This window comes from Lampetra planeri, chromosome 23 (assembly GCF_965212315.1).
Source record: "Lampetra planeri chromosome 23, kcLamPlan1.2.h2, whole genome shotgun sequence".
Taxonomy (NCBI): Eukaryota; Metazoa; Chordata; class Hyperoartia; order Petromyzontiformes; family Petromyzontidae; genus Lampetra; species Lampetra planeri.
This window is the reverse complement of record NC_136129.1, coordinates 4,769,462-4,792,456: the sequence shown is the minus strand read 5'-3', so window position 1 is coordinate 4,792,456 and position 22,995 is coordinate 4,769,462. Positions and strand designations below refer to the sequence as shown.

Below are 22,995 nucleotides of genomic sequence, written 5' to 3'. Positions count from 1 at the left end.
GTTATTCTTGTTGTTGTTGTTGTGTTATGTTACGGGGCACACTCGGGGGGTTACGGGGTTTTTTTTTGTTGGTTGTCGTTTTATCGTCGCGGTTGGTTGTTGTTAGCAGCCGGGCCGGCTGCGAGGTATGTGGGAGGGGGTGATGTAGTGGTGATACGCGCTGGGTGTATATGTCGTGTGCCAGCGCGTATGTACGGGGGTGTGTGTGGTGACGCGCGCTGACGGGGAGGAGCAGGCGTCAGTGCGCGGGTGGGGGTAGTGCTGCTGATTGGCTGTGTGCCGGTGACGCGCCCAGAGGGAGTGATCGGGTAGCAGCGCGGTGTGATTGGTCGGGGAGTGGAAACACGCGCTGAGCGGAACCGGATCGTAGGGATAGCGCGTGGGGATTGGGTAACTGAGGAGCGGTGCCGACGTTGAGGTCCGCATCCGCTCCGTCTCCCGGGAAGAAGGGGTATATAAGGTGATGCACAGAGGAGCAGGGGGCAGAAGTGGAACCATCTAAGAATGAAGACGAAGGTGCAGAGATAGAGCCCGGAGAGGAGAGTAATGGAGAGGGAGAGAGAGTAAGGTATAGTGTGTAGCCAGCGAGAGAGAGAAGGTCTACACGAGCTGAGTAATGTATAGTGTGTAGCCAGCGAGAGAGAAAGGTCTACACGAGCTGAGTAATGTATAGTGTGTAGCCAGCGAGAGAGAAAGGTCTACACGAGCTGAGTAATGTATAGTGTGTAGCCAGCGAGAGAGAAAGGTCTACACGAGCTGAGTAATGTATAGTGTGTAGCCAGCGAGAGAGAAAGGTCTACACGAGCCGAGTATGCATACGGTGTAGCCAGCGAGAGAGAAAGGTCTACACGAGCCGAGTATGCATACGGTGTAGCCAGAGGGAGATGCAAAGTCTACACGAGGCGAGTGGAGAGTGTAGCAGAGGCGCAGAGTCTACACGAGGCGAGAGAGGAGTGTAGCCGAGGCGCGGAGTCTACACGAGGCACAGAGAGCCGGCAGCACAGAATCCAGAGTCAAGAGAAGCGCATTGTGAGAAGAGAGGCCACGCGTTGTATTGTTACGAGTCAAGATTTAATAAAAGAAGTGTGTTCCCGTCAAGGAGTTTCCTGCCGTCATTTTCCAATACTTCATATGTATGGAATAGTGTTGCCATCACACGTGAGGGTTTTCTCTCGGTCGATTCAACCTCAACTTTGCAGTCCGTCAACATCAGTACTGGGGAGACAAAATTGACCTGCTGTGGTGTGCTGCCCACACCACCCCTTCACGCAGCATTTAGGCCTTAATAGACACCCGCGAACAAGACTTGCCCCGACAGTCTTGCATGGCTGTACGACGGACCTTTGTTGGTACGTGTGTGTTCATATACACATGCGCGTTTGTGTGTGGTCGGCAGGTGAAGACTATTAAAACACAGCCCATTTACTACGGTAAAATCCAGCGCTTCCTACTGTATGGCGACCACGAGAAGGACGTGTACGCCACGGGCGGGGAGATGGAGATCTCGCAGGTGAGCAAGTGCAGCTTCTGTTCCTCACGCATGCCGACCGGTATACTCTCAATGAAACAAGACTTGCATAATGAGTATATTGCTATCGTAACATAATAAATGCTCTTGTAATGCAGTCAGGGGTGATGCGGTAGCGAGTTGTTAACTACCTCGCCTGGTATACAGGGGGACGTGGGTTCGATCCCAACCCTAATGCCTGTAGATGCGTGCAATTTTCTCCGTGTCCCCTGGTTTATCCCTCCACATTTATAAACACGCGTTTAGAGTATTTGGCTGCTATAAATTTCCACATGACAATAAGCCACTTCGTAGAGCTATCATTTGTGGCCAGGCCGCTTCTGCAAAAAAGCTCTATAACTCAGTGGGCCTTGGCTGGTAAAATAAAAATAGATAGTTTATTCTAGGGGTCCTAATGGCTGCTTGTAGATCAAGATGAACAGAGTACCGGCCTGAAAGTAGGCCATGATCCGCCAGTAAGGGGGGCAACGTTGCTATTGGTTATTCCGATTATGTAATTTGTGAGTTACTCGATTTTGGAAAATTACGATAGCGATGCTGGAACACGTTGCCTACTACTCCTTTTTTCAAATGACGTCACGGAATCTTTTCCCTCCTCTGTGAAGCAGACAGGGCATGTATTTTACGGTCAACACACCCGCAATACGAGTGTCACGATCTTAGTTAATAATAGTTTTTTTACCATTTTATCTGGCAACAAAACTGGCACCTTTTTTATGAGGAGTCATGTTTGCATAGACCACAATACCTGCAGTCATAATGCAAACAAAAAACATAACTCTGATAATGTATGCACTGTCCTTGAAGTTGATTGGTCCACACCCGAGCCAGCTTTCCTTAGAGCCTAGTCTCACATGGGTTGGTATTGTGGTTTATGCAAACATGACTCCTCGTAAAAAAAGGTGTCAGTTTTGTTGCCAGATAAAAGGGTAAAAAAACAATTATCATATTTTTTACTGGCAAATGAGGTACCAATGGTGATCTTAGTTAACTTTCCATTAAAATTAGTTCACATGTCGAACAAGCTGCCAGCACCTGGAGCAAAACGTTGGACATCGTGCCATACAGCGCACGGTAAAACCGGAAAATACGTCGGAGAGCTGCACAGAACAGTGAAAACCTCCACAGTGGTACAGTGAAGCCTCCATAATCTGGGGTAATTGGGGGGAGGGGTGGCCCAGATTAAATTAAATCATAAATAATTCCAAACATACAGAAATTGGGCTATAATCACGTGTTCATTGTTCACCTGCGTAGAATGTGGGTGAAGACGCAGAATGCTTTGAATGCTTTTATTCTATTGTTTCTTAAGCAATCGCCGACATGTTTGCAGTCAAGTGGGCACTGCTTGGCTGACCCTCAGTGACCGAGGAGCGGCTTGTAATTATTTGAGCAGAAAATATTTACAAATATAATTTGTGGAGACGCAGGGTGCTCCCCGCTGCTAGGAGAGGGTACGCATGTGCGTGGCCATGATGGCTGTGCCTCAAAAAATGCACCTTGCATGGCACAAGCGGCTTGGTGACTTTATCAGTTTGGTGGCGAGTGGCGGCTTTTGTTGTGACAGGTGCGTGTGTCGCTGTCTCTCGCAGGAGCCGCGTGAGTTGTACAGTGAGCTGCGGGTCGTGCCGCTGTCTAAGCTCGACCGTACAGCGTCGATCTCGCAGATCAAGAAGTGCATCGATGACGAAATGGCAAAGTGGGTGGTGCCCTCTTTATCCGGCTACACCCTCACACGAGCTTTTGCTTGCTCCGTTTCCTCTGTTTGACTTGGAAAATCTCAGGTGTGGTCATTGTATGTAATTAACAGGCAATTTTTAGTTATTTAAATAGTGTATTTGACTCGGTACATTGCCTGGATACTTACATTTTGAGTGGGGGACTCCCGCACAGGGGGTTGCTGCCTGTAGTGTAACGGTCAACACGCTGGAGTTGCAATCCAGAGGTTGCCAGTTCGATTCCATCTCCCGGCGTGGTAGTTGAAACAGTGGGGCAAGCTTCCTAAATCCCTTCCCGCCTCTGTCCACTCAGCAGTATAAATGAGCATACTCCAGTTAGTCGATTGGCTGATCGGGTGCACTAGGGTAAAATGTGGCTACTTCAAGATGTCCGGGCTAGTGTAGGAGAGTAGGCCAAATACACTCTGGATGGGCATTGTCTTGGGTTGAGACTCCATTGGCGCAAGCAAGCAATTGCAGGTCTGTACCTTGCAACCTTTTAAAAAATGTAATGCATGGATATTAAAGTGTGCGTGTGCACTGCCGTGTATGTAGGTTTCCAGACAAGTTCCTGGTGACCTGGCCCGAGGGAGGAGAAGTGACCGAGAGTGATAAGAGACCGGCCGGCACCCCCATAGGTGAGAATCCTCGACGGGACTGGGAACACGAGGCTGTTACTCATGGCTGGAAGTGCGTTTCCCAACAGCGCAGCGGCAATGCAGGGGAGTTTAAGGGCGACGATGCAGCAGACAGAGCGGACAGTGAGCAGCATGCATGGCAAAGCACACAACCCGGCACTTTTGTGGGTGACCCAAGTTTTGTTGAATGTGTGAATCATCACATGCTGACAGAGCTGGGACGGTGGTCTGGTCAAACAGCTGACCAGACAGCAGGCAGGCACTGCGCATAGCATCCCGTTCATGGAGACCACGATAGTCAAGTCGTGTCAACAAACGCACACTAAATAAGTAATTTAACAAGCTAGAGAGATTGGGATGTTATCACTTGACCACATGCAGCCAATTCTGAGTGAGGTTCCTGCTATTATGAGTTGATGCAGATGACTGACTGTACTGCGGAGTTTTATGGTGGTGGCGCGTGTGTTGACCAATGCCACATTGCCTAATGGTCTCTGCCGGCCCCTCTCGCAGGCCCCCTGCGCGTGGAAATTCTAAACAGGCGCGGTGACCCGATGCAGAAGCTGCCCGGTGGAGGCCAGACCTCCACTCGCAAGTTGCTGGTGGAGCTCAAGATCCTGTTCCACTGTGAGTCTGCAGTCCTCCACCACCCAGTCACTATTTCTTGTTTACATTGAGTGGTGAGTTTGCAGACTTTTTGACCACGGTCAAAGGTCAAAAGTTCGTACACAAGTCATCATCATTGCCCTTAGTCGATCGTTTTTTCCCTCATTCAGAATGAGTCATGATATGATTGCGTACAACAAGAATGGCTGTGATGGCCATGCATAAAGAGTTGTGCACGTGGGAGGATAACACTCGATGTACTCTAGAGAATCATACTGGTAGGAACCTCCTGGTTACACCAGCCCACAGGGGATTATTGTGTCCGTCCGTCGTGCATCCAAAAATGGGAGGGGTGGGGCTGGGTAGAGAGGGGAGGGTGGGGAGGGGCAGGGTGGGGAGGGGTTGGGAGGGGCTGGGTGGGGAGGGTGGGGGTGGGAGGGGTGGGGCTGGGTGGGGAGGGTGGGGGTGGGAGGGGTGGGGCTGGGTGGGGAGGGGCTGGTCACCCCGTGGTGCCCTTATAAAACTCAACGTTTAACCTACTCACGCCGGCTTGTGCCCGCCCTCACAGTCGGCCATATTTGCGGAATACACCACGCCGCCGTTGACCCTGGCCATTGACCGAGCAACCCAACGTTCCTACCAGCTCCCTTGGCAGCAGGAATGTGTTTAAATAAACTACTTTCTGTACTGCCACCTATTGGCCATCTTGCAGTTCCAGCGGGTTTTTCGGACTTTCGCAGATGCAATCCAAAAACACCTTGAAGGTTTTTAAATGCATTCTCGAAGCGGATGATGTGCGAGACGGGTGTCTGCACACCGGATGTCTTTGTGTTGCTTGCGTCGTTCACTCCAGCTACGAGCGGAGACAAGGAAATTGTGTCCCACATCAGCCAGCACGGAGGCAGCAAGTGGCCTTTCTGGTTTAAGAAAATGGGTGAGTCTTTCTCAATCACTCGATGTTAAAACTGAAGTCATGAGCCACAAAACGAACACCTCTTATACAATATAATTTGGATTCATACCGGTGGTTTTCATCCTTTTAGGTACCGTACCCCACCCCCTCCACTCGAACGAACACTTGCAGGGAGATCACATGTTTACGCTGTGAGTCAACATGGTCTTAGTAAGGCAGTTGGTTCATGTTGTGTGTTTGTGTGTTGTGCAAGTCAGGCATTTGGCTCATGTGGTGTCGTACGTTGCACTTTAGTTCCCCCTTGCAAATTCGAAAGTTCTCCTGCACAGTATCCATGCCGCAGCCTGTGACCTCCCTCTAGTCATTGCCCCCTACTGGCTGGCTAATGCCCCATGCCACCCTCACAAATGAGACTATATCCTGGTTATCTTGAGTTCTCACCAGGTTAAACGAAAGAAACTTAAAACTGAACTACGCTATCCACACACACATAACGCACGCACATTACACACACACACATTCCCACCACACTATGCATACTTATAGTCACGCTACACACTTTCCGCCCAGCATCATGAACTGCTTTTGCATTGGACACTACGCACATTGACGTTTCGTTGTTTGTAATGTTTGTGATTTTGCAGAGAACCTTAACAAGCGGGGCAAATACACGCTGCGGCTGCAGGTGCTAAACGAGAGCAACGGGAACATGTTTTCCGGGCACCAACTGCCCTCGGAAGCCATACACTTCACCGTCACCGGTGCGTGTCACCTGCACTGCCACCGCTCCACGCCATCGGCACCACCAACAGCGGCTAACACGGGAGACCATGATAGACAAGAGACTGTTAATGACCGCGAGCCTACAAGTTGATCTCCGGGGTTTGCGCCTGTTCTGGGCAGATCTGGGAAGCTAGGCTCGGGTTGACTGAGCTTGGATGGTGCAAGATTTGGCGGCCAATGTGCATGACAGCTGCCAGAGGCTTACAGGGTTTCCGTGGTGCTACTCCCAATGCACGTGTTGAGTCGTGCGCATTGGAGTCGATTATTTTAGATTTATTGGAGTGGTATGCTAACGACATACTGATGATACGTTTAGGCTACCAGAGCGAGTATAACAAAGATAGAAACAAAACAAAGAAACATTCCAGGTTATTGACAACTGTTTGCTTCGGTTGTGCCTGTCTGCATTCGCATTGAAGGATGTTGACTCATTAGTTTTTTGTGGATGTGCTGCATAGCTCTTCGTTGTGTTTCCATTTGCTGGAAGCTTGTTCAGGAACTGAATTAAATAAATGTACTGAATCCAGTTCTTGCAGGGGCTCCCAGCACATCGAGCGAAACGTCGGACGTTGTGCAAAACAACGCGCACTACGTCCGGAAAATACAGAGTCCCAGGATGTTGAAGTTGTAATTGCTGATGTTCACTCCCGCGCAGAGGCCAAGCCAGACAAGTTCACCGTGGGCTTCCTGGAGTCACCCTTTCTCATTGGCACCCCGTTCAACATTCCGCTCGACATGAAGGACGAGTTTGGCCACGACAGTTGCCCTCCAATGGGACTCAAGCCCATCCTGGAGGCAGCGTGAGTGCCCAATCGCTGTGTTGGCTCAGTCGAGATATGATTCCAGTTCCCCTGTTGTCATCGTTCTGTAAGACGCGAGGTCCATTCGTTATTCTCACAATCAAAGCAGCAATCAAAGCATCAGCCGGTGTAAGAGAATAGCCCACAGGAAGGAGATTTCAAAGAATTGCTGTTGAGATCTACTCAAGTAACCTCTTGGAGAGCTGCAGTTTCCTACTTCTTTCGAGTTGTTCATCGCATGATAGTAAAATGGATATTTTTTTTCTCTGTAATATCATACAATTTTGATTCATATGGCATCAAAAAGCAGATGAAGTGTGGCTTATTTAATAGAGACAGCCAGTCATCGGCAGAGGAAACATAAGAATCTCTTGTCTGGCTTTGAACAGGGCAGGTAGTCAACCCTACAGGTGGGTGGGTGAAAAGAGTTGCAGACAATTGGGTATGACAGAAGAGAATGAGTGACCTCCCACACAGCAGAGGTGGACTTAGGGGCTTGAATAGGGAGCCTGTGGCACCATTCTTCAAGTCTACATGCAGTTGAGTTTGCGTGACGTTTCGTGGCTTACGACTCTACGACACTCTACGACATGCCAGCCCAATGGCTTGCCCATGTGACTGATGTTGCGGGATCCGTCTGCAACTGATAGCGCGGCTCTGGTAATTTCCCCATAGAAATTAGCTGAGTGGCTGTAACGGAAATTGAAACTGTCAAGTCGGTGGTGCACATGCTCTCTGGGGCTGGCACACTGACTATTCGGATTACCCAGCCTCGCCAGTCAGGAGTCGGCACACCAGCTGCTTTAAGATTCGCTCACAGACACAGACAGAGAAACACTATACACACATATTATATATGCACACACACACTATACACAAACATGATACACGCACGCCATACATATATACACACGACAAAAACAGCAACGGCTGGCAATTGCTACAAACCGACAGTGACTTCACCACAGCGCTTGTGCCAGGTTAGATTTCCTTTGAGATGCCGTGATGTGTGCAAGGCTTGCTGGCAGGAGGTCACTGGATAGACTCAGGTGTTATGGGTTCACCGACTGAGATGGCTGGCAGTTGCACCACCTGATAATACACACACACGTGCTGTATACGTACACACAAACATGCTAGACGCGTATATAACCACACACACACTACGCACGTACATTACGTTACGCACATATAGACACATGTTACATATACATGCTAACCTAGGGGAGACCCATGACCAATTCTGACATTGCTCGCCTCTGATGTTAGCCGCATCCCAGAATCAAATCTCGGTCATTGGGTTTGTAGCTCAGTGGTTGAACTACCTCTCCACCCACTCACTGCAAACATGAATGAATGCACACACACCCATAAACACATAAGCACGTACATATATATGCACCCAGCATGTATTTACATGTATATGCACATGCACAAATCCATGACAAAGATCCTTGGTGCAGCCTTACAGTCTGTTCGGGCAAGTGCTGTAAGCGAGCACCTATAAACGCACGCTCGTCTATACAGAAAGGCGAATGCTACATGTATATAACATTCTTTTTTTCTTGTGACGTGCCTTTATTTAGGCACTTGATTACGGGCAAATTACTTTATCTGCAATGGCCTGAGGGTAACCCCCCCCTCCTTGGCCTGAGCCAGAGAACAAATAAATCCACGTCCGCGTGCCGGGTTTTGGAAATCAGTTGCGACGGATGCAAACGGTCAGAGTTAACGCGAAACATGCATAGGAGGAATTGAACACACCTGGTTTCTCCGAGAAGGTACAAAAAACCCCAGACCCCGACTGCTTCCACTCCACATGTGGACTCAATGCACACAAATGAACTCCATAAGCGCACACACACACACGTTTCGCATAAATTACTGGCGCCAGCAGCCAGTCCCCACTTGCGACATATTTCTAAGTGTGCTTGACCCCGCTTGGCGGCGTGCAGCTCCATGCGTTTTACGGCATAGTTGGAAAAGCTTTTGCCTTATCGAGGGCCGAATAGGACTTTCAAATACCCTTAGTGGGTGACCGCAGGTTAACTCACAAGCCCCGAACAACACTTGATGCTTTCGCAACCAATATGATTCATAAGAGATTTTTGGGTCGTGTCACGGGGAGTACAATTCCAATGTCTGTCATGCACCTTCCTCTACCCGACACAGCCAGCTAACTTTATTTATTTGGGTCTGTCGGGTGAAGGAGACTGCTATAAATTTCCACGTGATAAGCCACTTTATTGAGCTATCATTTGTGGCTAGGTCGCTTCTTAAAAAAAGGGGGCTTTACTTGGTAAAATTAAAATAGTTTTTTTTTGTGATTTGCTTCCCTTTCCTCTACTTTGCACTCCCATCGTGCTTTCATATTGTTATAATTTTCTGACCTGCCCCTACTGGATATCTCTGAAAAAGAGCTGTATAGCTCATCGGATTCCTCCACTATAAATAAACATTCTGATTCTGATCTGACCCAAAACATTTTTATCAATCGCAAACGCTTGTCCCTGCAGTGACAGAAGTGACTGATTATGCTAAAACTAGCAGCACAACGTTGTACAGTACAACAGTGGAGTGGTCTGCACTGCTGCTGGGAATGGACCCCCATGGCAACATACAACACCTGTGTTCAGAATCATAATTGTTATTTATACTAGAGGATGAGCTATAAAGCACTTTTTCAAAGATGTTCAGTAGGGGCGGGTCAGAAAGTTAAAACAACAAACAATACGAAACACGATGAAGGTGCAAAGTATAGGAAAGGTAAGCACATCGCATACGGTCGTCGTTTCTCCACTAGGGTTCTGCATTTAAATGCTTGGCCAAGTCCATTCATGAGTGTTTGGCTTATGGGAGGAAACCAGAGTACCTGCAGAAAATCCATGTGTACGAGGGGGTATAACTCACAGCCGTCTCCTGGCCATCTGTCAGTATCAACTCCTACAATACCTGGCCAGTCCTGGTGGTCGCCCATTCAAATACTAAACCCAGGCTCAATGTTGCTTAACTTGTGAGATCGGATACATTTATGATGATTTGAATACAGACCACACGTCATTCGTTACCTGAGTTGGTGACTCCCGACGAGCTCAGATCGGTTTTAATTTGTGTGACCCCAACTCGCTCTCTGTATAATTCCGCACCATGTCTCCCTGCAGGGGCCTAGAGCTGTCTTATGATAGCACCGTCATCAGGGGCACCACCCTCCTGCTCAAGGGCGTCACCGCCAAGGGCACGGTGCACCACTGCCAGGGCAAGGTGGGCACACGCGTGTGCACACTTGCACACACACAAACACTGGCGCGCAAACGCGCTTGGGCACGTATACACATACGCACCCGCACACATGCGCGCACATGTTGGCACACATGGTTCCAGCCTCAGCGCTGCTTCCATTATGGGCCGCAGACGCTAACAGTAGGATGCTTTGCTATCGTATCAAACCGTGCATTTAGGCCCGACTCACAGTCACTCTTCTCTTGTCGTGCAGAATTTCAACCTCAAGGTGACGGTGCCCAACCTGAAGGAGAGCACGCAGATGCTCAAGATCCGTCTGCTGCCAGGTTCTACACGCTTGCGCGATGGGCAATGTCCGAGTGACGCTGCTTGACGACGCTCATGTCTACTCGTACACGCGTACACGCGCAGCCCTTTTGTTACTTCACTGACGGATGAGGGCCTCCCCAAGCTGTGCAAGTTGTTGGGGGTTGTTTGACCATACATTGGCACACTGGTCAGTGCCGGTTGACGAGGGTGACTGCAAGTGGAGATCGTAGACCTTGGGGCCTAGTAGTTCAACGCAACAATGGATTTTACCCCAAAAGTGTGTCGACTGGACGGGGAATCTTTGTGCGTGAGTATGTGTGCAGGCATATTTCGATTCCCGCTCTTGGCCAAAATCAGTGACAAATATTTGAACCGGTCTTGGGCCTCCGCGAGGTGAACTCGGCCGTAAGAGTGTACCAGGTGTGGTGTGTAAACATCAGCACTGGGGAGACAAAGGTGGCCGGGTGTAGTTCTGGCCACCCACACCCCCTCGTGCGCCGTGCCGGCCTTCATAGGCGCTCGCCAATAGCACTTGCCCCAACAGTCTGGGGGATCTTTGACTCTCTTTGTATGTGTGCAGGCCCGCCCAGCATGCTGAGGGTGAAGCCCGAAGCGGAGCTGCTGCTGGTTGAGAACGGTACCGCTTTGCACTTCACGGTGGATATCATGGACAAAGCGGGGAACGTCTCGTCTCTGCCTAAGTTGATCATCCAGAGTAAGGTGCGAGGACGCTCGCAGTCACGGTGATGTGTGGAGCAAGCAGGGCATGCTCACGGAGCACCTACGTAACTTGGTGGCACTGTGCCCCAGAGGGTTCACTAATTGCATTTTATTAATATGCTTGCGTATATGTGTGTGTCTGCATGTGTTTGCGTGTGTGGGGAATAGCAGTGCAGTGGTTAGTGCCCGAGTTCGAATCCCGCTCACGTCCTACACATGATTATCTGAAATTGGTCTTTTGCCTCCCCTAGGTCGACTCAGCCTCAAATGAGTACCTTGTGTGATGTGTAGACAAAGGCGGCGGGCATTGTTCTGGCCACTTCCGCCACCTCCAGCGCCCTGCATAGATGCTTGCTAACACCACTTGGCCCCAACATTCCGTAACTTTGAATGGGGCCTCTTTGTCTTTGTCAGTTTGAGGGCGCCCCTGGTCTTCCCGTGTACATGGCGGACTGCAGCAACGCCAGCTCGGCCACTCTCACGGGGCCTCCCATCCACATCGCCTCTCTCAAGGAGGATAAAATCATCACGGCCTTCATTAGCATACAGGTATCGGTGCAGCGTCCTTGCCATTTCGTTTGGCGCAGGCTACGGATACAAACAGATCACGCAGTACGATGACAAGATTTCCTTTTGGCATGCTCCGAGTGGATAGACTCTCATGTGCCCGCCACACTACTTGGGTGTGCCTAAATCCCTTGTGGAGGGGCACCTATTACCTCTCATGAAAAATTATATTTTGAAAAATAATATATTATTGTGAAAATTAATGTTGTTAAAAATTATATATTGTGAAAAATTACGTGAAAATTAATATTAATTTCATTTTTTACCTACGTGACTTTACCGAAAGAACCTAAGAGTATGAATCCTTGCAGTCACGAAAGCTTCAAATCTAGAATTAATATCTTTTCATAAAAATCAACATCACGGGGGAATTTTATAAATAATATATTGTCTCGTGATGAATCCAACGGCATGTCGTTTCGTGAGCATTGACATCGCGGCGTCCTGCCGATGCGCCGCAGAACAACAAAGAAGTTCCGCCCGTGGAGCGCAAAGTGAAGTTGCAGCCCAGCAGCCGCGCCGCCTCCATCCAGATCTTCAACCTCGGCAACAACCGCGCCACGCTCATCCGTCCAGCCGACGAGATCAACTGGCCTGCGGGCGAGCACCTGCGCAATCTCCTCTACAAGCTGTACGACGAGGGAGACCGCGAGATCATGGTCAACGCCACGCTGGTCTCCAAGATGCGGGTGGGGTCCCCCCCCCCTGCCTCTCCCCTTCGCTCGCTCGCATGCGTGCTCGCGCACTCACCCCCCCCCCCACTCCCGCCCTGTCATCTACCTGCCCTGTCACCCGCTCATTCGGCTGCTCATCCTGCCACTCGCCCGTTTACTGTCACTCACCTTGCCCTCTGTCTTACTCGTTCATTTGCTCACTCGCTCACTCGCCTGCCTAGCCTCTTGCCTGTGTTCTCACTCTCCCGTTCACTTTCCTGCCCTCTCTCCCCCTCACTCACTCAAGCTCACCCTCTTCGCCTACGTTCTGCTCACTTATTCATTCACTTGCCCTCTTTACCCTCTGACTCGCTTGCTCATCCTGTTACCTTCTTGCTTTCTTACTCTCTTGCTCTGTAACAAACTCATCCTATCGCCCGCTTGCTCTCATTCCTGCTTGCCCATGTGCTCTCTCGCTCATTCATTCATTTGTTCACTTGGGCACGACATTTGGTCTTGCTGACTTTAGCCTGGCATACAATGACAAGTGATGAATGGCCCAGCTCGACATGGACATTCTGAAAAGTTTAGGCCACACGGGGAGAGCGCATATTAAACGGTCGTTAAGAGATGGTTCCGTCTGATGATTGCTTTCATTTCACCTGCCGGACGCTGAAGGTGACGTGGACCCCCAAGGTGAACCGGGAGTTACTCATGCAGGGCCTTCTGCCGGACGTAAAGGTTCCCACGCTCGCCAGCGAGCCCAAGTACTGCCAGATCTTCTTCCAGGACGACAACAACACTCTGGAGACCTCCTTCACCATCAGGTGGGCGCTACGCAGCAGGGCGCACTGTCAGCAGTGGTTGGCATGGTGCCTCGGTTGCAAGGAATGAAATAAGGCGGCCCGCTGTCCAAATTTTGGCCGCTCCGTTTGGAGCCTCGCAATCGGGCCCCGTCTCTGGTGCGTGGTTCTCAGAGCAGTTGCACCGCCTGCACACTCGATAGATACACCACTTGAGTGGTGATGCTGTTTATCGGAATTTGCCCAGCACTCTCCGAGCCAAGCTAAGGCACAATGATATTATTTAATAATCAGCCATTATTAAATGATAATAATCGAACAGAAGTTGGAGCTGGGTCGATAAAACTCCACGCACACAGAGACACTTGGTGGTCTACAAAAGTTGTCATTATAGCCTCATCTCTCTAGCTACCGCGTGACCACAGTGGCAGTGTCACCGGTGTTCGCCATCACTTCGGCTGCGGGTTGCAATGCTCTCGTGATGTGCTGTTGAAGATGGCTTGAATTAAAAAAAAAATCGTCAAACGACTTTATCTTTAGAATAACCCTGCAACATTCAAACAGTTTAATAGAGGTGTCCGTGTGTGTGGGGAGCGGGTAGTGCAGCGGTTAGTGCGCTGCGCTATGAACCCAGCGACCCGAATTTGATTCCCGCTCATGGCCAACACTCGGTCGACTTAGCCTCAAATTAGTACCTGGTATGATGTATAAACATTGCCGCTGTGGGGGCATGGTGCTGGCCACCCACCCCCTCGTGTGCCGTGCCAGCATTCATCGCTAACAACACTTGCCCCAACAGTATATTAAGGCTATACGGGGGATCTTTGTCTTTGTGGTCGATCGGTGGGCACAGAGCCATCCCGGATGAGCCCAAGAACCTGAGGGTGACGCTGAAAGGCTTACCCATCATACAACTGGACGAGATGCTGAGCGCTGAGATCCGTGAGTGTGGAAACCGGCAGCCTCAACCGCGCCACTGTTTTCCATCTCAACTGTGGTCATGCAATGGCTCACCCCTCATGCTCGCTCCCTCACGGCGCTTCTTCTTTAATCGCTCGGTCTTTCCAACTGTTCAGAAAAATCTGCTCCTTGCTCCTGCTGCCTCAATGCGTCGCTGCCTCTGAGTTGAGTGCAGTCCTGCCCTGTGCTTCTTGCTAGAGCTCTTTCCACACATTCGCCGTCCGTCTCCAAAATTCCCACGATTGGTGGTCACATTTGGGTTCACTCGAGGAATCGAACTTTAGTTCTTTAAAGGCACCTTTCTTAAACCAAGACCCCCCTCTACATTATTATTAAACCAATGTTCTCTTGCATAGTTTGTGCCGTTGCAATTATATTGGACCATCTCGTTTATTTATTTGGTTTGTTTCGTCTCGCTTGTTTTGTTAGCCTCAAGGTTTAAATTGGATATTATTTGCGTGAATTCTCAACAAGCAGTTATCACCAATGCTGATCTCTACACATCATCGTCGGCGCATTTCATGAAATGCCTTGTGGGATTAATCGTGGCACCTCTGCTCTTCTGGATAAGCAATGGCCATTATGATAACTTGTAACTGTATGTTGTATCATTGTTTACGTTAATAAGGGAGTACCTTTGCTCAACCAAATGGTGCAAACTCCACATTCCTACAACTTAGCCAGCATATGTAGAACACCAGACCATGGTCACCAGCATTGCAAGCCCAGTGCCGATTATGGGGCTCGTGTGGGTGGTTTGAATAATTAATAAAATGCTTCTTTACCTCCTGCTCTGTCCCCTACCGGCCACCAGAAAGCACCGCTCTATCCAGCAGTTTTCTGATTGGCTGCTGATGGTCATATGGTGGGATTTCTTGTTGTTTATCCTCCCTGCCCCCCCTCCCCTCGACTGACCTTCGACCCCATTGCCCCTCACACTCCCGACAGTGGTTGAAGTGACGGATCAGTTCGGAAACACCGTGATGTCGTCCGGCTTCGCGACGGCGCTCAATGTCTCGGCCAAAGGTCTCGACCTTTCGACGCTCAACATGAGCTGGCAGGTGCGTCCGCTGCTGCATCGCTCTGGCGCCCACGTATCCCAGCCGCCCGCAGGCACCATGTGGACGTGTGTGTGTGCGTGTGTATGGGGAGCGGTAGCGTAATGGTTAAAGCATTGCACTACGAACTCGGCGACCTAAGTTGGATTCCCGCTTATGGTCAACACCAGTGACGATTATCTGAATCGGTCCTGCGCTTCCCCTAGGTCGACTTAACCTGAAATGAGTACCTGATGTGATTTGTAAACCGCCACTGGGGGAGACGGAGGGCGTGGTGTTGGCCACCAACCCCCTCGTGTGCCATGCCGGCCTTCATGGGTGCTCGTTAACAGCACTTTCCTGTTAAGGCTATACGTGGGATCTTTGTCTTTTGGATCTGTTTGCTGTGGTTCTTTAGTAAATTAATTAATGGCGAAGGGGGTTGCCAGTCCCTCGCACCCGTCCTAGTATTACGGTTATCCACGGTGGTGGATGTGAGACACTCACAAACACCACAGTGTTGTTGTCTGACATGACGAAGAGGTGGTGGTGGGTTTGCCACCTGGCACCTCATCTAGCACAAGCACAGTGGTGATGTCACCATCACTTAGTGGTGAATGGCAGCTGTTTTTGTTGTTGTAGGTGAACTCATCCTTAAATGAGTACTTGGTGCAAGGTGTAAACATCAGCACTGGGGAGACAAAGGTGGCCAGATAGATTTCTGGCCATACCACTCCCAAATTTCAGAATTTACCCGCAAATTACTTGAATGTAATATACACCACAGCCATCGCCACCAACTGCGGGAACTTGCAAGACCCTTCTTGAGACTCGGTCAGGGTTCCTTCGGTAAATAAACATAATAATAATAATTGCGTGTGTGTGTGTTTGTGTTTGGCAGGAGTGCTCCGGCAGCGTGCTGGTGAAGGGCATTCGCTTCCAGTTAGGCCCCCTGGGCCCCAGGGACATTTTATTCTCGCTCAAGGACCTTAAAGAACACCTCATAGTCACCCTCGACGCGGGCCAGCCCGCCACGCTGCAGCTGCTGCCCTGGCACGACACGCAAAAGGCACTTGCACTCTTAATTATTCGCGCTCACCGCCAACCGTCGCAGACTTGGTGCAGCATCTGAAAACAAAATTTACTCTGCATTCTACAGGACAATATGATGTGGGTTCATGTATCGTCGGAATGTGACCGACCGTATCTTGAGGGGACGAACAGAAACGGTGGGGATATTTATTTTATGGAGAGAAAATAGGGCAGTCATTCGGTGAAAGACAGAGGGAAGAAAGCAAGGTCGTGAGACCCTTCACTTGAACAGAGGCCGAGGCAGCACAGATGGCAACATACGGTGACAAATAGACAAAAAGAATCGATGCTTGAGTCATGACAATGCATTGAATCACTGGGTGGGGGCTTGAATTAATGAGTATTTACATATGGGAGGAAACAGGAGGACCTGGAGAAAAGCCACATGTGCAAGGGGGGAACTCTGTGTATCCTGTACAGATGGAACAGTTGGAGATTAGTCCACAGCTGCTGTACCGCCTCCTGGAGAGCCCAGCGTATGGTACCACAGGAAGGGAGTTTTGCAACATTCTTGTGTCGCACTATCCCTCGCCTCCACAGTGCCAGACTACAGGCGTGCATAGACACCACCACCCATCACTTAGCATCTCTCTGCTCCAGCGAGCATGGGACTGCCCCTTGGGTACTAGCTGACATAAGGATAATGAAATGCAGTATTGGCTTAGCTGCCCCGAAATTTCCAAATCTCTCGACACGTGTGATGTTTTCTGAGCACATGTGCAGTGCGTGGGTCGACGCGAAGTTAAAGTCAATAATCGTCTGTGCTCATCTGAGTTGCTAATTGTGTTGTGTGCCTGTCTTTACGCGGTGAGTGGTGGGGTATGATGGTTGGCCAGCAGTGCAGAGCTATGAGCTCAGGATCCCGGTTTCAATTCCTGGCCATGATGCTCGTCACCGATGACAATTGGAATCGGAGCATGGCCATGTTCTGAAATGATTACTTAGTCTTAGTGTAGTGATCTCAAAAACATTGGCATTGTGGAGATAGAAGCGTGGGTGTTGCTGGCGTTGTGTGTGTGTGTGTGCGCGCGTGCGTGCGTGCATGTATACGTATGCTCGAGCGCATCTGTGTGTGGGTGTCGAGCGCTGTTGTAGTAGTTAGTGCACTGCATTTCAAACCGGTGACCTGAGTTCGATTGACAACTACAGTTAACATCATTGGTGAGTGATATCTGAACTAGTTTTGGGCCTTTCCCTAGGTCATCTCAACCTCAAATGAGTAGCTAGTGCTGTGTGTGTGTGCATTTGGGTGTAAACATCAGCAACTGGCCAGGTGTACAGCGTTGGCCTTCATGGGTGCTTGCAAACGGCACTTGCCCCAACAGTCTGTATAAAGGTTATATCGTGGAGATCTTTGTCTTCTGTGATGGTGTGCGCGTGCAGCCCATCACTGTGTACAACTACAGTAGCCTGGAGAAGCCCTTGACGGTTCAGCTGTGCGACAAGTGGGGAAACCCCTGCCAGCAGCCGAACGTCCGTGTGCAGCTCATCACCCCGCACTCGCTCAAGGTCTGTTCCAGCTTCTCCTTCATGTATGAGATCCCGGCTATGTCGCTCAGCGCTCGAGCAAGCTGCTCGCAATCGGAAGGCCGCGAGCTAAAATCCTGGTCGGTGGTTGTCTCAGCCCAACATCCCCTGCGGGTCAATACAATAAGTACCGCTTCATGGGGAATAGTCAACATTGGATGTCCTAGATATCGACTCGTCGCCACCATAGGAATGTGAAGCTTCCACCACTGGCTCAGGACAGTAAATTGGGCGTAATTTTTAGATGGCTGGGGAAAGACAACGAAAAGGCACTTTGCTGACAATGCCCATGCAACACATCAAGGCACCCATGTGGCACATCAAGACACCCACATATTCCATTAAAGGACTCATGTGACTCCTACTGGACTTCGGAAAGAGAGATGTCTCTTGTCCATTCCGCGGTCAACAGGGGGTAGTGTGCTCTTAGAAATTACTTGGGCATTTGGGGAAACGCCCTCTGGACTCGGCTTACTTTCTTAGCATTTTTGTTCACTCTGATGGATTAATTACTCAATGCAAAACCAAAGAAATACGTCTGTGGTTCAATATGATTTTAGCAGTGGATGGAATCAGCAGAGATACCACGGCATCATCGCAGTACATCCCAACGAACCTCGATGGATGAGAGGGTTGCGTTGTTGATCCTGTAATGGCCATGTAGTCTACACGTTTCTGCACTGTACAGGTTTTATATGCTGACGACTTAACGAGATGAGTGCCATACTCAGGGATTTTTTATTTGAATAAAACGGAGATGGAATACACGGATTGTGGTGAAGCATGCGGAGTGTATCCTGAGAAGCACTTCCCCAGGTCATCTCGACGGTGCAGGCATTGCGTGTGGATTATTTATTTAGTTAGCGAATTCGTTTTGACACCGAGAGTCACACCAGAGTCAGAGTTGGTAGAATTCAGTCACGACTGGTTGGATCGTTAGCTTCCCCTCCCCACCCTTCCCCCAATGGGGACCCGGGCACTGACGGAGAGGAGGTGGCATGAACTTCGAAGCCATTGCCCCCCAGCGTGTATGCACGCAGATGTGACTTGTCTTCAGGGAGCGGTAATGCGACGGGAAAGCGTGTCCCAGCCACCCCAGTCACCATGTGGACGTGTGTGTGTGTATGGGGAAGCGGTAGCATAATGGTTAGAGCATTGCACTACGAACTCAGCGACCTAAGTTGGATTCCTGCGTATGGCCAACACCAGTGACGATTATCTGAATCGGTCCTGAGCCTCCCATAGGTTAACTCAACCTCAAGTGAGTACCTGGCGTGATACGTAAACATCGCCACTGGGGAGACCAAGGCGGCTGGGCATGGTGAGGGCCGCCCACCCCCTTCGGTGCCGTGCCTGCCTTCATAGGCGCTCGATAATAGCACTTTCCCCAACAGCCTGTCAAGGCTATAGGGGGGAATTCTTGTCTTTGATTTGTCTTCGTGCCAACAAAAGTGACACTGCGCGGTGAGAAGAGCACAGGAGCGACGTCAATTACGTACACGTGCCATCGCTTCTGGTTTGACACCGTATATCCGAAATTTCATACCTAGGCCATGCTTTGTAATGAACTGAAAATCGGAAAACACCATGCCTGGCCTGCGTGCATGTACGTTGTGCGCGTCTGCTGTGTTGCGCTATGTTGCTTGTGTGTGGTGTCGCGCTGACTCCTCGTGGCTGTGTGGAACAGCTCTCTCCGGCTGCCACCACTCAAAAGACGAACAAGCAAGGGAAGGCCGAGTTTGGGGTCCTGCAAGTGAACGCGCCCTGGTGAGTCAGCCATTCCACGCCGCGTCGCATAGCAGGGGCAGAGGTGGAATGTGAGATGGTCCTGGGTCGCCTCTAGGTCGACTCGGCCATAAATGAGTGCATGCTGGGATTTGTAAACGTCAGTACTGGGGAGACATCAGTGGTCAGGTTTGGTGCTGGCCACACCACTCTCTCATAGGTGCGCTGTGCTGGCCTTCATTGGCGCTCACTAACAACACTTGCTCCAACAGCCTTTTGAAGGCTACTCGGGAGAGCTTTGTACATGTATGCGTGTGCATGTGTTTTTTTTGTATAAGTATGCTTATGTGTGAGTGATAAATGTATGTATGTTGACCAATGTGGTGATGTAGGTCACGTAAACATCATGACCCACCCAGAGTGGAGAGGCCCTTATCCTGCAGTGGGTTGAAAAAACTGGCGGTATATACACATGCATGTATAAAAATGTGTGTATGTTTGTGTATTTATGCTGTGCACACCTGTATGTGCATGGCGAGTAGTGGCGCAGTGGTTCGCGTGCAAGGCAACGAACCAGATTATCAAAGTTCCATTCACGCTCGCAGTTAACATCGGTGAAGAATATCTGAACTGGTCCTGGGCCTCCTCTAGGTCAACTCAGCCTTAAATGAGTACCTGGTGCGCTGTGTAAATAGCACCGGAAAGACAAAGGTGGCCGGGCGTGATATTGGTCACCCACCCCCTTGGGTTCCGTGCCGGCCTTCGTAGTTGCTCACTATCTGCGCTTGGCCCAACAGTCTGCTAAGGCTATACGGGGGGGATCTCTGTCCTTGTGTGTGCGGCACACTCCAGCGGAGACTTCACGCTGCAGCTGAAGGCCCACGTGGGGAAACAGGTGCTGGAGGGGCCCAAGATCCTCCTGTCCGTGCTGCCCGATCCCAACAAAGCCACGCAGCTACTGGTGGACTTCAACAAGCTGGTGCAGCACACTGTGGGAGGCATCCTCACAGGCATGGCTACCACACACAGACTGCCCAGTGTGGGTACATTGTGTGTGTATGTATGAGTGTGCGTGAGTGTGGGGAGCGGTGGTGCACCAGTTAGCGCACTGTGCTACTAATACGCGACTCGAGTTCGATTCCCGCTCACGGCCAATAGCAGTGACGATTATCTGAACCGGTCCTGGGCAACTTTACCTCAATTGGTTATCTGGTGTGATGAGTAAATATCGCCATTTGGGAGGATAAGGCGGCCGGGAGTGCTGCTGGTCACCCACCTCCTCGTGTGCCATGCCGACATTGACACGTGCTCGCTTACAGCACTTGTACCAAAAAAAGTCTGTTCAGGCACCTGTGGGTGATGTCACCTCCACTTAGTGGCAAGTGGTGGTGGTTGTTGTGTGGGTATATTTTTGTCTCTGTGTGTGTCTGTGCGATTATGGAGAGCAGCGGTGCGATTACAGGTTTTGATTCCTGGCTATGCATAACGCTAATTAGAAGTGACAAATGAATCTGTCATCAGCTGATGATTACATAACTGGGACGCAAAGGTGGCCGGGCAAGATGCAAGCCACATTACTCCTCTGTCTTGGCCTGAGTAGGTTCTCGTTAAAAGCACTTCGCCACTAGAGTCCAAAGGGCTAAATAGGGATATTTGTTTTGTATGTGTACGTATTAGTATTGTCATGAGTGGTTGATTTTGTCAATAAATAGTGAGCGAACCATCATACTGATCCCTTGCCAGCACAGCTGGGCTGCTGGCTTTGAATCTGCGTACCCACTGAGATTAAACCAACTGCTCAAGTAGAGCGAGTTTGACCAGCTCGGCCTGGTCACCAATCATTGCACGAAAGAAAACTGTTATGAGTTAACCACTGAATATTTGTTTAGTCTCAGGACACTTTTTTTCAGATGCGTCCTGCATTGGGTTGTTTGTTCATCGCCATTAATGATAATTTCGCTTCATATGTGAGAAAACTCTTAAGTACCCAGATAAAACCCACCACACATGAGGCGGTAACACTTAGATCTCCACAAAGATGGATTCAACAATCCATGCTGTACTGCTATATTTTGGCCACCTCGCAGCCTAAGCGTATGAGTTAAAGTTAAATCCTACTCAACTTGTTGTTTGTTGTGGAATTTTCGCATTACTATGGCAGGGGCAAGTGTATCCACAGGACATTTTCTGTTGTTTTCCATACAAATTTAAACTAATTTTATTGGCCCCGGAGGGATGATGGTCGAACGCTCAACCCTCGGATTGCAAGCCGCTCATAGGGTGGTCTTCCATCCAAGTACTGGCCACGCTCAATCCTGCTTTAATTTCCGAGTTCCGACGAGATCGGGCCTGTTCAGGACCATTACATTTAACATTTTGCTCGCGCTTGTGCGTTTTCATCAAATTGCTGCCTTCGTTTTGGCTGTTGCAGCTTAATGAGCGGTTGAATGATTAATGATGGATAGAGGTTCCCAGTTGCGACACAGCCAGTGTTGTGCTTGAGCCTGGTTGTCGTTTCTCGAGATTTGTCGACTCTGCTGCCAGCACGGCCCCTTAATGGGCACTGAATGGCACCGTTACGCCGGTGCCATCGGCGGTAATTAGGCACGAGCCAGCTGTGTTTGTGCTGTCACCAAGGCAGTAAAGTGACACACATACACGTGCCAACAAGTATGCACGCGTGCGCGCACACACGTGCTTCCATACACACGCCATAGCTAAATATGATACTTCAAAGGGGCACATTTTTCAGTTCCGTGTTAGGACGGAACAGTCTTTGAAGCCGCGCGTGACCTTAAACAATTCGCGCATCCGATCCAAATTAAAACAATTTTGCTAGGAAGATTAAGCCAATGAGACTTGGTATGTGCAGGGAGTTTCATTATCTCAGAAGTCCCAGACCGTGTAAAAATTAGATTTTGTGCTTTGATTTAGCCTCATCTGGCTTTGTAAATTCTACAGCTCTAATTCAACAGCTCGATGCAGAGCGAATCACTCGCCCCCATCTGCACAGCTAAGGAGAGTGCAGGGCAGCCCTTTGTGAAAGATAGACCCTTGAAGGATGTCGTGCATGTGATATACGTTTCTAAAACGTATATCACATTCTCATGTGTAATGAGGCGATGGTATCAGCCCCATCACTAATGACTTCACAAAAAACCCTGTAGTATGAAAATAAGGATTAGCATTTTTAATAATAAACACATCACGGTGCTGTGTGATGGAAGCGATACATTTGTAACACTGGTGTCACAAAGCTGGCCAGCTTACCCAGTGGAAGAGGGAGCGACTCGCAGTTGGAAGGTTGCGATTTAAAAATGCTGGCTGACTTAGCCAACCATGCTTTCGGTGTCGATGAAATGTGTACTAATTTGGG

General features: G+C 49.8%; 1 protein-coding gene across 4 annotated transcripts in view; it reads left to right on the top strand.

Annotated features, from left to right (window-relative positions):
- SMCHD1 (structural maintenance of chromosomes flexible hinge domain containing 1) overlaps positions 1 to 22,995 on the top strand; it is a 102,758-nt gene that overhangs the window by 31,460 nt on the left and 48,303 nt on the right. For all 4 annotated transcript variants that reach the window (XR_013587260.1, XR_013587261.1, XM_078604837.1 and 1 more), the window contains exons 14-32: positions 1,397 to 1,510; positions 3,121 to 3,227; positions 3,802 to 3,884; positions 4,398 to 4,511; positions 5,344 to 5,424; positions 6,048 to 6,164; positions 6,842 to 6,986; positions 10,148 to 10,247; positions 10,480 to 10,552; positions 11,116 to 11,255; positions 11,670 to 11,804; positions 12,284 to 12,511; positions 13,154 to 13,302; positions 14,132 to 14,220; positions 15,187 to 15,299; positions 16,177 to 16,344; positions 17,751 to 17,876; positions 19,582 to 19,661; positions 20,472 to 20,629. Coding sequence is in view for 2 of the 4 variants with exons in the window: in XM_078604837.1 (XP_078460963.1) it covers positions 1,397 to 1,510; positions 3,121 to 3,227; positions 3,802 to 3,884; positions 4,398 to 4,511; positions 5,344 to 5,424; positions 6,048 to 6,164; positions 6,842 to 6,986; positions 10,148 to 10,247; positions 10,480 to 10,552; positions 11,116 to 11,255; positions 11,670 to 11,804; positions 12,284 to 12,511; positions 13,154 to 13,302; positions 14,132 to 14,220; positions 15,187 to 15,299; positions 16,177 to 16,344; positions 17,751 to 17,876; positions 19,582 to 19,661; positions 20,472 to 20,629 (2,320 nt within the window). In the remaining 2 variants the exon portion in view is untranslated. The remainder of the gene's footprint in view (positions 1 to 1,396; positions 1,511 to 3,120; positions 3,228 to 3,801; positions 3,885 to 4,397; positions 4,512 to 5,343; positions 5,425 to 6,047; positions 6,165 to 6,841; positions 6,987 to 10,147; positions 10,248 to 10,479; positions 10,553 to 11,115; positions 11,256 to 11,669; positions 11,805 to 12,283; positions 12,512 to 13,153; positions 13,303 to 14,131; positions 14,221 to 15,186; positions 15,300 to 16,176; positions 16,345 to 17,750; positions 17,877 to 19,581; positions 19,662 to 20,471; positions 20,630 to 22,995) is intronic.